Source organism: Prionailurus viverrinus, chromosome B1 (assembly GCF_022837055.1).
Source record: "Prionailurus viverrinus isolate Anna chromosome B1, UM_Priviv_1.0, whole genome shotgun sequence".
Taxonomy (NCBI): Eukaryota; Metazoa; Chordata; class Mammalia; order Carnivora; family Felidae; genus Prionailurus; species Prionailurus viverrinus.
In genome coordinates, this window is record NC_062564.1 from 73,003,921 (window position 1) to 73,017,941 (window position 14,021).

The following is a 14,021-nucleotide window of genomic DNA, read 5'->3' on the forward strand; positions in this document are numbered from 1 at the left end:
AATAATTCATAGAAAAGAAATTCAACTTCATTTTGTTGTTTGAATATCTTTCCTGAAAATATATAATTCAGGTTTTAAAAATAGAACATAGTTTTAGGGTTCCTAGTATCAAATTGTTCAATCATTCATCTAAATAGAATTAAATCAAATTATTCTTTAACAGAGTGGAAGTTCTTCATTTATTAAGCCATTATCTACTGAGCACCCACTCTAGGTACTAAAGATACTTCAGTTAATAAAATAGATATAAATCCCTACATGAACAGACATTCTATTCTAGTGGGAAGAGACAGACAAGAACAACAACTGTAATAAGTAAATCACATAGCATGTAGAAGATGGTAAGTACAGTGGAAACTAAATAGAGAGAGGTAAATGGGGATCAGGCATGTGGATATGGGAGAGATATGCAGTTTTAACATGGAATGATCCATCCTCAAGAAGATGGCTTGGAGAGTGAGCTGAAGAAGGTGATGAAAGCCACCAAAAACATTTAAAACTTAGAAAGAACATCTCAGGAAAATTAAAGCAAACAATGGAAAACATCATAATATACAAAATTCTGACCTACAAACAAACTTCAGAATTATCTATTGCTATCTAAGATGTAATGATGGTCAAAAACTGCTTTATGGCTGGGAAGAATAGAACCCAACATACATCAGTGTGAAAAATGAGCCATCTCTTAATAGCTAAAAGAATGGCTTCAGTAAGGAACTTCAAACTTCAGGCCAAAATTAACTTCTTTATCTAAAATTGAAGAAGGTGGTTCTTTTTATTTTCATTAAGTTTATTTTTTAAATTCCTTTGAAATTCCTTTTCCAGCATTTCTAATCAATCAAAGGATATTTATTGAACTTCTGCAATGTCCTTGGACTTGTTTATAAAGCTATACAATGAAAACCAATCCATGTTGTCTGAGTTAATCATCTATTGGGAGTTTAGGGAATACAAGATTAGAGGCATTCATATAAAACCTAGGACCATGGGAAAACTTCAAGTATAAGACTTTGGATTTGCTCATTTTAAAATGGTCTCAAGAACTAAAAGGTTATTGCTGAGTTTATTGCATAGTAAAATAACTACAAAAGTGACTTTAATGCAATGACACATGCATTGTATTTGTCAATGATAATAATTTTGATATAATAGATCAGAGACCACAACACAGCATGGCTTAAATAAGAGTATTACTTCTCTACCACATTATACTCTACTCTGTTCTAGGTTGGCAGGACCTCTCTTCTGCACATGGGCATTCTGAGATCCATGTGTCTGCCACCTGTGCTTGGTCATTCCCAAGGGCATTGTCCTTGCTTTCATGGTCATAGCCAGGTCTGGCATGTCTCTGTTCCAGTTCCTGCAGGGGGAAAAGAATAACTGTCTGGGAAAAGTAACTAGTCCTTAAGTTGGAGAAGAGATGTAAGTTGACAACGTCACTTATTCTTCTCAGATCTCCTTGGTTCAGTGTTAGTCACATGACCATACTTATCTGCAAGAAAGACTTATAAATAAAGTCTCTATATGAATTACCACATATCCAGGAAAAAGAGACAACTTGCAGTCTGCTGTGGTCTGCCCCTCTGTCCACCCAAATATCCTACACGTTATTCTACCTACACGTGCAACACACGACCCTTTTCCTAAAGTGTTCAAAGTCCCATACAGTTACTGTGGCTGGTTCAAAATTCAGGATCCCTGAGCGATGAGCAACTTTTCTATCTGATCCAGAGTGGCTCTTCATGTTCCAGAAAGGTATCAACTAGAAAGTAGTTTTTATATGTTATTTACATCTCTCCCAATATGCACACAATACGCAATGGGGACCAGATTCTAGCCTGAATGTAGCTCTTTCTTATAATAATTTTCTAATACCATCAAAGGGTCATAGGAATGCATGTCTTCAAATTATGCAGATCTCTAGGTACATGTGATCATGGCTAGTGGCTTCCTGAGAAGCTGCCGTGGCTTCTTGGAGGTTCCTGGGATTTTTCAGTTGCCTACTGGTGAGCTTTCAAGCTCTTCACTTCCTTAATCCTCCCATTGGTGCTAGAAGCCCCTAATTCCCTGTATCAACATGTTTTATTCTTGAAATACTGATTGACTTTTATTTTCCTGATCGGACTCAAACTGTTACACCATATTTCATCAAACCTAAGTCATCATCGGATATGAGATCCACAGGGGCACCCGGGTGGCTCAGTCAGTTAAGCGTCCAACTCTTGATTTCAGCTCAGGTCATGATCTCAAAGTTCTTGAGATCGAGCCCCATGTCAGGCTATGCACTGACAGTATGGAGCATGCTTGGGGTTCTCTCCCACTCTCTCTTTGCTTCTCTTGTTCTCTCTCAAAATAAATAAATAAACTTTTAAAAAGAAAAAAATATATAAGATCCACCACTAACATATTCAACACAAAAAAGAAAAACTATTGCTAAGTAAACTATGGTGTCATTGAATGTGAAAACATCCTGATTTCAGACAAAGAGATATTAATGTGTATCTCTTAGAATCAATAAAACATGCGAAGAGGTTAATCCCTTTGGAATTGTTTTTTAAGTATGGGATGAAGTACGATCAAGTTTCATATTTTTCCACATGGACATCAACTTGTCTCAGTATCATTTATCATAAACTGTGTCCTATATCCACTGATATGCAGTGCTGCCTCTGTCAAATAGGAAGTACCCTTATGTGTGTAGCTATGATTTTCAGCTTTCTAGTCCATTCCACTGACCTGCCTATCTCCATACCAATACCATGCTGCCTAAGTTACTATGCTGTCAAAAAAGTTTTCGTAGCTAGTAAACAAATCTTACCAACTTCTTCTTTAGGGCAATGTCAGCCTTTTGTATATTATATAAACTTTAGACTTAGCTTGCCAAGTTACACACAAAGCCTTCTGGGGTTTGTGATTCAGATGGCATTGACTCTCTAGATTAATTGGCATTTCCATATACTAGTCTTCCAATTTATAAGCATAGTACGTATCTCTCCATCTTTACAGTATTCTTTCAAATAAGTCTTTTAAGATTATTTGTAGAAGGCTGGCACATATTTGGTTGGGTTTATTGCAAAGTAGTCCATATTTTTGATGTTGTTGTGAATGGTATTTGTACAATTCAAGTCATGTCTGTTGTTTTTGCAAACGCTCACAAAACTCTGAATAATGACAGTGTTGTTTCTTTCTTCTAATCCTTGTACCTTTTATTTCTTTTTCTAGTTCTATTGAACTCACTGGAATCTCAAGTAAAGTTATTGAATGGAAGTGGTGACAGCAAACATACTTGTCTTCTTCTTGATCACAAAGGAAAATAATTCAACATTTCACCAGTAAGGGTGATGTTAGCTATAGTTATTTTGGAGAATAAGAATGCTATCTTCTCTTTTATTCCTGGTTTTTAAGAGATTTTATTTAAAAATAGACAATTTTACCTGATTTTTTTTAATGTTCACTTATTTTTGAGAGACAGCGCGTGTGCAGGGAAAGAGCAGCAGGGGGTAGCGACAAAGGATCCAAGGTGGGCTCTGTGCTGACAGCAAAGAGCCCACTGCGGGACTCAAACTCCCAAACCCCGAGATCATGACCGGAGCCAAAGTCAAATGCTTAGCTGACTGCACCACCGAGGCGCCCCATTTTTACCAAATGTTTTCTTATGTGATGAGAAATGGCCAACAGCATTCCAGACTGCAATATCTATTTCCTTGTCACCTGCCACTTGCCTGCTAATATGAAACATGTCCTTATTTTTGTTACGACAGTAGCCCATTCCCAGGTCCTTATCTCTAAATTTGTTAAGGCAAATGTTAAACTATTCTCACAAAAAGAGCCCCCCACACACACATAGCTGTTTAGATGAAATGGTTTCTTTCTTACCTAGCAGTCTGACCATCTACTCACACAGGGATGCTCTCTTCAATGCTGTCATGCACTTGAGATTCTTTTGAATACACTAAAGTTTACTACCTAAAGAAAACGCATGTGTTGTTTTGAGGAATGTCAATAGAAAAATCATTTATGCTGCTTAAGATAGTCATGCCAAATGTGTCCCTTCAAAATCTGCTCTTTCCCCACATACGCCTGCCTAGCCAACAATTACAATTCTATGTCTCCGTTGCAGCCAGGTGTTCCCTTGCGACAGCTTGAGCCAATGAGAGGTGAGAGAAAGGGGCGTGTACAACTTCTGTGTCAGCTCCTTTTTATAGACAAGCTGGTCCTTCCAGACTTTGGCCCCTTTTCCTTTCCTGCACACCTGAAAGCAGATACGTCAGCAATCCAGTTTTGAATAAGCAGATGAAGACAATGGCTAAGAGAGGAGCAGAGTAACTGGCAGAAACTTCACCTATTCTTCAATTGCCTCCCCCACTCTACTAGCATAAACACCTTTTGGAAAAGACATTTTATTATCAATCAATAAAATAAGATTTTAAAAATAAATTGCAAAGCTTCTTATTTCAATATTTCCATTAGAAGCTAATAACGTGTGCAACTGCCTAGGAAAAGATAGCTGGAAATAGGTTCTTTAAAACAAAACAGACTGTTGGAGCACACTTTCTTATCTTACATTCGCAATCACTAAATTCAAGCCTAACAAACATCTCCCGAGGGTCTATACTGCGTGCTAGCATTGCAGGATGTACTGGGAAACAGTAACCAATAGGACAGCCACTGACTGCATGACAATAACAAATAAGAAGACAGTGACACGTCTTTTCCTCTATGTCTCTCTCCACCTTCCCCCTTGTCTCTGAAATGTGGCTAACAGACGCAGGTAGCCATGAAAGAGTACATTTTAAAGTATTTTGTGGCTATGGGACAGAACTCCACTTCAAACAAAATCAGACCTTCGAGCTGACTTCAGACAGACATCACCTAGTTATTGCCGCAGCACAAAGAAAAATTATCGTTGTGGTAGGTTGTTCTGGTTCTATTATTCTGAAGAAACTTGAACAGTCGAGTAGAACAACCTACACTGTAAAAAATCTGTTGTCTGCTGATCATTATTTTAAGGAGTTACTAATAGTAAACCTTAGTTCTAGTTGAAGCTTCCAATCCAAGGAACAGTATTACCTAATATCAGTACCTTACATATATTAAGTGATTCAATCCTCACACAAAAACTCCATGAGGTAGCTGTTACTAATGTCCTCATTTTATAGATGAGAGGAAGACAAAGGTTCAGAGGGGTTGAGTAACTTGCTCAACCAATACAGTATTCAAGGGCACGAGGCTTGGATCTTTAATGAGATTTTTTTTTAATTTTTTTAACGTTTATTTATTTTTGAGACAGAGAGAGACAGAGTATAAACGGGGGAGGGTCAGAGAGAGAGGGAGACACAGAATCTGAAACAGGCTCCAGGCTCTGAGCAGTCAGCACAGAGCCTGATGCGGGGCTCGAACTCACAGACCGCAGCATCTTTAGTATATTATCTTTGTTTGAAGTCACTGTCCTGGTCTCATCTGGCTTACCCATAGCCTTCTCTTCCTTTGCCTCATTTTCCCACCTATTTAAAATGTGTTTCATAGGGTGCATTGTAAGAATCAATCAGGACTGTCTCAAAATTCTTCAGGACTAAGCAAGATAAGGAAAAGTTAAATAGTCACTGAAATTCTATACCTCTTTCTGAGATGTGAAGTCTTATTTTTTACTTTTGTATAATGTTTAATTTACACGTCATTTATAGAATAATTTTATTTAAATGACTTTAGTTACTAGGAAAACATAATAATAATTCTTCACTTGCTGGAGGACACTGACAAAGTCAAAACAAGTTTTTTCCCTTGTTAGTAATACATTTTATAATCCAATTTATACAAATATCAATGAGCCATAAGTGGTTTTCTTTATGTTAAGAATGAAGCAAAATAGCATTTGTCACAATTTGGGGGTTTTTAGGGCACAATCCTGTAGCAGTCTGCGAGTCACAAACGCAACTGTGTGTAAGTCACAAATGTAACTGTGTGTAAGTCACATATTTTATGTATCCCAATGATCAACTATAAAAAAGTAATCAACCAGACTAAAATAAAAATTGAATTATTGTTCTTATATCTCTATAAAAATTATATTAAATTGTCATGTAAATAGTCAATCCAAGATTGTACTGCCAGATATATAGGGAAAATTTCTACATATGTGAATCAGGTAGGTCATTAATAAAAATATCTTTCCAAGATGATTATGATATTTATCATCTTTTTAAGTTTTTAATTTGTTGTAATTTCTTTCCTCATTCCAAATAAATATTTTCTTACATAATTTTGTTCTTTTTCTTACTGAGTACCCCCCAAATCACATAAGCTTTAGTCTCCATCGGAAAACCTACATCTTCCTCTGCCTCTACTTTTTGTTCATATCACATCATTTTCATGACAGTAAAATGAAATCATACATTCTAAAGACCTTGGAAAAACTAAAACGTTCTATAGTACTGAAAAGTGTTAGTATCACATTGATTGCTTTGGCTATGATGCATTTCCACCTAAATCTTCCACACATGGTAGAGGGACTTGCATAAATAAGCTGTTTTCACGTCCAGCTCAAAATGTGACGTATAAAATTCAGTTGTGGAGCATTACTGCTAAATTATGTGATATCTCATAAATGTAAGATACATTCTCTGCACTGAAGAGGTTTAGGAATTCCTGAGGAATTTCTTCAGATGCACAGATACTTACTTGCTAGTTGAGCAACTACCATAAGCCAGACAGTATGTTACACAATAACATGAATCAGAAGCAGAGCCAGCTTTCAAGGGTAGTCTCAGTGATGGTGTTAATCAACTGAGAAAGGGTGTGTGGTTTGTGAAAAGTCCAAAAGTCATTTGCAGGTAGTGGGATGGATGTGTCCAACAAACTTGAATAATTATGTTTAAGGCTATAAATAAGAAGTGAGTGAAATAATGAGGCTAATTTTTCTTGTATGGCCCACACAGCGGATCTGAAAACAACTTTTAAAATATTTATTTATAATAGTCACTCGTGACTTTATTGCCACATTTTGTACACAGTGTGATTTGGAGACCTGCTTGGCCACATGCCTTCAGTAAAGAGAGAGCCAGTGCAGCTATATGTTTACAAGTTAAAATTTTTCAAGAGTGATAGATTCACTAAAGCAGATTTTACTTCCAAAACAAACCATAAAATTAATCAATCTGGAAAAAAATTAATCAGTCTGGGAAATTATGCATGCGGAAACATAGGCTGGCAAGAGTACTACTTTCACTGAGGTGAAGCATCTGCTTGTATTGACATAACTATTAATTTCTATTAAGTAATTAAAGCTTCATTCATGTCTATGAAAAATGGCTGTTGGTTTGGAATTTCAGATCAACTGTCAGAATTTCTTCTGCTTTTTTGAAGGAAAAGTTTAACTTCCAAAGCCGTGTCAATGAAACGCATGTTAATCAAATGTAAAATCAATGAATTTTTGTATCTGCCCACTGGGGTCCAATAATATCACTAAATTTATATGCAAACTTGAACCTCCTTAAATACCTATTCCTTTGGCATAGGAGGAATTTAATTTGACTTGTTATGGAAATCAGTCAAGCTTAATTCCTTCATTGCTCATCTGTAATGGATAATGGATTCGTGGGTTCCTACCCGACTCATAGCTGTAAGAAGAACAAAGTTCAGGATGACATATTCAGAAACTTAACCAGCATGAACACAAAAGCAGAGACCGGCAACATGCTCCTAGCCCAGTCCTTACAGATTACCAAACTTCGTAGCCTATAGAGCAGCTTTCTTTTCCTTCTGAAGATTTCTCAGGTCTAGTCCTACAGTTTGGAGAACCTAGTACCAATCATGTTCCTTTATAATGGCCTCCTTTCACAGAGCTCCATATTTAATGGAAGGGTTGTGCATATTCATTACTTATTTTAAGAAGCTATTTTTAAACATTTATTTGTATCCTGCCTCATTCCACAAAAGTTGAGAAAATTGACCAACATCAATTTATTACAACCAGATAAGATAAACATAAAACTAAAATCTCAAGGCCAGGGGGGCACCTGGTGGCTCAGTTGGTTAAGTGATTCACTCTTGGTTTTGGCTCAGGTCATGTCCACACCAGGCTCCACTGACAGCATGGATCCTGCTTGGGATTCTCTCTCTGCCCCTCCCCAGCTCACTCACCGGCACACGCCTTCTCTCTCTCTCTCTCTCTCTCTCTCTCTCTCTCTCTCTCTCACCCTCTCTCTCAAAATAAATAAATAAACTTAAAAAAAACAAACAAAAAACCAAAAAAGTCAAGGCGGGAGGAAAAGGCAATCACGCAGACACGAATAACCGACCTTGCAAAATGTATACAATCGTGTATTAGCAAAGACTGCAAAGCACACTGGGAAAGACCAGGACTTAGAGTCTGTTCACAAGTCTACTACTACACCAGTTCTTCAGCTGGGGATGTGAGTCACTTTCCAATGAGAGGAAGAAATCCTTCTTGAGCACTTTCTGGGTGTTTGGGGCTGTGCTCAGCAACGGAAGATGCAAAACTGCATGTTTCCTGCTTTCAACCCTGGTGAAGACAGGCGCATTCACGGCGGGCTCCGCCTGGAGGAGAAAGAATTAGGTAGTAACCTAGACATGCACGCAGCGAATTGAGGAGAGATCTCAAGTTCAACTTGGAATCGCGAAGAGCTTTTGGAGAACTGAGCTGAGTTTTAAAAGACAGAATGTCGACAGGAAGGTAAGGAAGGCAAATAGCACTCCAGGCTGGGAGGCAGCCCGACCTTCTTGCCTGCTGTGCTAATTCCGCAACTGCTGCACCACCAACTACAAACGTGTGCGGATGGCCCTTGCTGCGCCCCACGTTCACACCCAATGCCAAGGCTCTAACCTTGTGAGGCACCCACTTCGCCTTGAATCCTTCAATTCCTCCAGCCTCTCTCTTAATCCACACACCTCTGAGTCATTATGCCCGTTACCACCACTTTTGTTTTGTCAGCTAAAAACAAAGGTGCACGCTCAGCTTTAACAATGGCTTCACGGGGCCACCGGGTCTTATTTAGATTAGATGGAAGGCAGGGATCTTCTCTGCTATTTAGACACCCACACCCACAATGCCTCAACACCTGCTTTCTACTAAAAAGTTAATTAATACATGTTATTTTTTGCTTATAAAAATATAATTTATTACATACTCAACATATGCAATATAGACATATATTTACAGTTTTAAATGCTTATTTACTTATGTATTTGTTTGACAACTATTAATTCAATGTTACATTAAATAAAATAATAAAAATGGCTTAATAAAATCCTCCCTTTCAAATCATTCTCCTGACTACAGTAAGGTATAACTTGGTGCTGTTGCAGCTCAAACCAAGCCTCCTTTTTGTCCCACCACCCTTGGGTGACACCCCAGACTTCTCGGCCTGGTTTTTGAAGCCCTGCGTCATCTGCCTCTGAGTGGCAATCCCACCCCAGGGCTCGTCATTCTACTGTCACGCTCTACTACGGCTGCCACGTTCCTCAAACCATACCTTTTATTTCTAGGTCCCTTCTTACGCTTTCAGAGACAGTTCGCGTTCTCTGCAATCTCCTACCAAATGATCTTCCAGCCTAAAATCTTTGATGCTCAGGTCTGAATCCCCCCCCTCCCCGCCGCAGGGCATTTGCTGAGAGGGATCCACAGGGAAATCAACCTTAAAAACACACCTGAGAAGCAAGCCCGAAGCAGGTTTATAGTGGCCTCTGCCCTATTCAAATAAAGCAAGGTTGAGGTTTCCAGAGTTAGAAAGCCCTAAGAAACCTAAAGGCCATGATTGGGTAAGCAGGAGTTTGAGGAACAGAGTCTCTGAGGGGCACAGCAAGATCTGCAGCTGTGGTTCAGCAGTGACCTCAACAGCAGGGAGGCCCAGGTCTACAGCCCAGGAGAAGCTTCCTAACACTGCTCTGTCTCGATTCCGCCCACCCCACAACTTCCCCTCTCCACATTTCGGCTTGAGCATCACTGTCCAGCCAGCATCTAGGAACCACCCGAGGAGCAAGTTCATCCCATCTTCTGGGTTCTTTGCCGAGGTGTTAAATTTGTATCACCAAGGAATGCCCACAAACCAATATACTCTCCACTGATCAATGTTTTGTTTTGCTAGCCTCCGTGATCAAGCACCTCAGAACCGAGTCCCATTCGTACTCTTCTGACTCCTGCCAATGTGTGTTAAGTCTCACAGTACATTTGAGGTACACTCCCTCTGCTCCTTTATCAGGCCCAGCCCATCCTGCTGGGTTATGTTGAGACTTAATTCGGGAAGCAGGCATCATGGCTAGGAGGAGAGATAAGACACCAAGGGGCACCTCGGCATCACCTTCCAACAAAGGGAGAGTTCTCGCTATTAATAGGGGGAGGGATGGTTCAGGCTCAGAGAGTTCAGAGGAATCTGGAAACTCAAAATTTGGGGATCAGGCAAGTGGGATTTGTTCCTGGCATGCAAGGGTGGCTCAATATTCACAAATCAATTAATGTGATGTACCGCACCAATAAGAGAAAGGATAAAAACCATAACTGCATTTCAACAGATGCAGAAAAAGCATTTGACCAAGTACAACATCCATTCATGATAAAATCCCTCAACAAAGCAGGTCTGGAGAGAACATACCTCAACAAAATAAAGGCCATCTATGAAAAACCCACAGCTAACATCATACTCAATAGTGAAAAACTGAGAGCTTTTATCCTAAGGTCAGCAACAACACAAGGATGTTCACTCTCACCGCTTTTACTCAACATAGTACTGGAAGTCCTAGCCACAGCAATCAGACAAGAAAAAGGAACAAAAAGCATGCGAATTGGTAAGGAAGAAGTAAAACTTTCACTATTCTCAGATAACACGATACTATATATAGAAAACCCGAAAGACTCCACCATAAAACTACTAAACCTGATAGATGAATTCGGTAAGGTTGCAGGATAAAAAATCAATGTACAGAAATCCATTACATTTCTGTACACTAACAATGAAGCAGCAGAAAGAGAAATTAAGAAAACAATTTCATGGGGCGCCTGGGTGGCTCAGTTGGTTAAGCATATGACTTCAGCTCAGGTCATGATGTCGTGGTCCATGAGTTTGAGCCCCATGTCGGGCCCTGTGCTAACAGCTCAGAGCCTGGAGCCTGCTTTGGATTCTGTGTCTCCCTCTCTCTCTCTGCACCTCGCCTGCTTGCATTCTGTCCCTCTCTCTCTCTCCTAAAAAATAACATTAATTTTTTTTTTTAAAAAAGAAAACAATTTCATTTACAATTGCACAAATAATGATAAAATATCTAGGACTAAAAAGGAGGTGAAAGACCTGTACTCTGAAAACTATAAAACATTAATGAAAGAAGTTGAAGACGACAAAAAAAATTAAGACATTACATCTCATGGATTATAAGAATATTGCTAAAATGCCCATACTACCCAAAGCAATCTACACATTTAATGCAATCCCTGTCAAGATACCAACAGCATTTTTTACAGAACTAGAACAAACAATCCTAAAATTTGTATGGAACCACAAAAGACCCCACGTAGCTAAAGTAAACTTGAAAAAGAAAAATAAAGCTGGAGATATCACAATTCAGATTTCAAGTTATACTAGAAAGCGGTAGTAATCAAAACAGTACTGACAAAATGCAAACTGGTGCGGCTTCTGTGGAAAACAGTAGGGAGGTTCCTCAAAAAATTAAAAATAGAACTACACACTACTGGGTGTTTACCCAAAAATACCAGACACTAATTCAAACAGATACATGCACACCTATGTTTACTGCAGCATTATTTACAATAGCCAAACTATGCAAGCAGCCCACATGTCCACCAATAGACGAATGGATAAAGAAGATACGAGATATATATATATATATATACACACACACACACACACACACATATATATATATGTGTATACACATATACATATATATGTATATGTATATGTGTATACACATATATATATATGTATATACACATATACATATATATGTATATATATATACATATATATATAATGGACTATTGTACATATATGTGTGTATATATATATATAATGGAATATTGTACAGTCATAAACAGAAGGAAATCTTGCCATTGCAACAATATGGATGGAGCTAGAGAGTCTAATCCTAAGTAAAACAAGTCAGAGAAAAACAAACACTATCTGATTTCACTCAATGTAGAATTTAGGAAACAAATGAACAAAGGAAAAAGAGACAGAGAAAAAACAGACTCTTAACTATAAAGAACAGATAACCACCCTTCCCAGAGGGTAGGGGGATGGGTGAAATAGGTGAAGGGGATTAAGAGTACACTCATCTTCATGAGGGCTGAGTAATGTATGGAATTGGTGGTGAATCACTGTATTGTACACCTGAAACCAAAACAACGCTGCATATTAACTATACTGGAATTACGATTAAAATTAAAATATTTTAGGGGCGCCTGGGTGGCTCAGTCAGTTAAGTGTCCAGCTTCGGCTCAGGTCATGATCTCGCAGTCTGTGGGTTCGAGCCCCGCGTCAGGCTCTGTGCTGACAGCTCAGAGCCTGGAGCCTGTTTCAGATTCTATGTCTCCCTCTTCCTCTGACCCTCCCCTGTTCATGCTGTCTCTCTCTGTCTCAAAAATAAACAAATGTTAAAAAAAAAATTTTTTTTTAATTAAAATATTTAAAAAATTTTAAAATACTTAAAAATTTATAAAAAAAAAAAAGATTTGGGGATCAGGGGAATCACTCAGTCTATGTGTCAAGGTCCCCTTCTTTTATAAAGAGGGTGCTAACCAGGATCTACCTGCTGTGGTTGGGAGTTTAACCCTCTCTGGAGTTAAGCTACTCTGACAATTAAGTCATAGGCCAGTCTGCACAGTCTTCTCTGAGCTCCCTCTTTAGAAGATGAGAGCCTCTTTATAAGATACCTAGGCCCTCCGGCTTTCACACTTAGTTTTCATTGCCTATTAAAATGCTCTCAGCCTTTCATCATCATTTTCTAGAATATCAGTCAAACTTACCCAGCGCCATCAAAATCCACTGTTCTTAAAATCATAATTTCCTCCCTACTTTTCAAATACCTGATACACTGCACCCTTTTCACCAGCACAGTGGAACCCTTTTCACCAGCACAGCATCCCAATTAACCACTAGTAAAAGTTTTAACCATTGGAGAACCAATGGGAGCAATCTGCAATCTTGCAGAGATGGGTCTCTGTTATCAGCCCCACCTTGAGTGATCTAGCTCCAGGACCCATCCTTTTTTTTTTTAATGAAAATTTTTTTCCAATTTTTTTGAAAAATAATTGACCCACACCACCATATAAGGTATGATGGGTTTGGTTTACATACAATGTGAAATGATTACCACAGTGAGTTCAGTGATCCATCCGTCTTCTCATATAGGTACAATAAAAAGAAAAAAAACAAGAAAAAAAAATTTCTCCTTGTGATGAGAACTCTCAGGATTTACTCTCTTAACAGCTTTCCCATGTATCATACAGCAGTGTTAGCTGTATTCATCATGTTGTACATTACATCTGTATTGCTTATTTATCTTTAACTGGAAGTTTATACTTTTTGACCACCTTCCTCCAATTTCCCCTCCCGTCACCCTCTGCTCTGATAACCGCAAGTCTAATCGCTTTTTTGAGGAGTTTATTTTTAATTTGTTTTGAGATTCCAAATACAAGTAAGGGCATAGAGTATTTGTCTTTCTCTGACTTATTTCACACAGCATAATGTCTTCAAGGTCCATGATGGTCTTGCAAATGGCAAGATTTCCTCATTTTTTATGGCTGAATAAAATTCCATTGGGTATATGTATTATAACTCAATTATTCCCTTATCCTTTGATACACACTTAGGTTGTTTCAATGTCTTGACTATTACAAATAATGCTGCTATGAACATGGAGCTGTAGCTATCTGGGGTTAGTGTTTTTGTTTCCTTTTGGATATACACCCAAAAGCAGAATTGCTGGATCATATGGTAGTTCCATTTGTAATTTTTTGAGGCTCTTCTGGACTGTTTTCCTTCGTAGTTGTACCA

The 14,021-nt window shown here is 38.4% G+C and overlaps 1 protein-coding gene across 2 annotated transcripts in view; it reads right to left on the bottom strand.

Annotated features, from left to right (window-relative positions):
• Positions 1 to 14,021, bottom strand: part of RBM46 (RNA binding motif protein 46) — a 125,026-nt gene that overhangs the window by 50,408 nt on the left and 60,597 nt on the right. Inside the window, exon 5 of one of the 2 annotated variants that reach the window (XM_047857691.1) lies at positions 8,503 to 8,556. The exons of the other annotated variant lie outside the window; for it this stretch is intronic. Coding sequence (XP_047713647.1) covers positions 8,516 to 8,556 — 41 coding nt within the window. The 3' untranslated portion in view covers positions 8,503 to 8,515. Of the gene's footprint in view, positions 1 to 8,502; positions 8,557 to 14,021 lie in introns of those variants that run through there. 2 annotated transcript variants of the gene reach the window in all.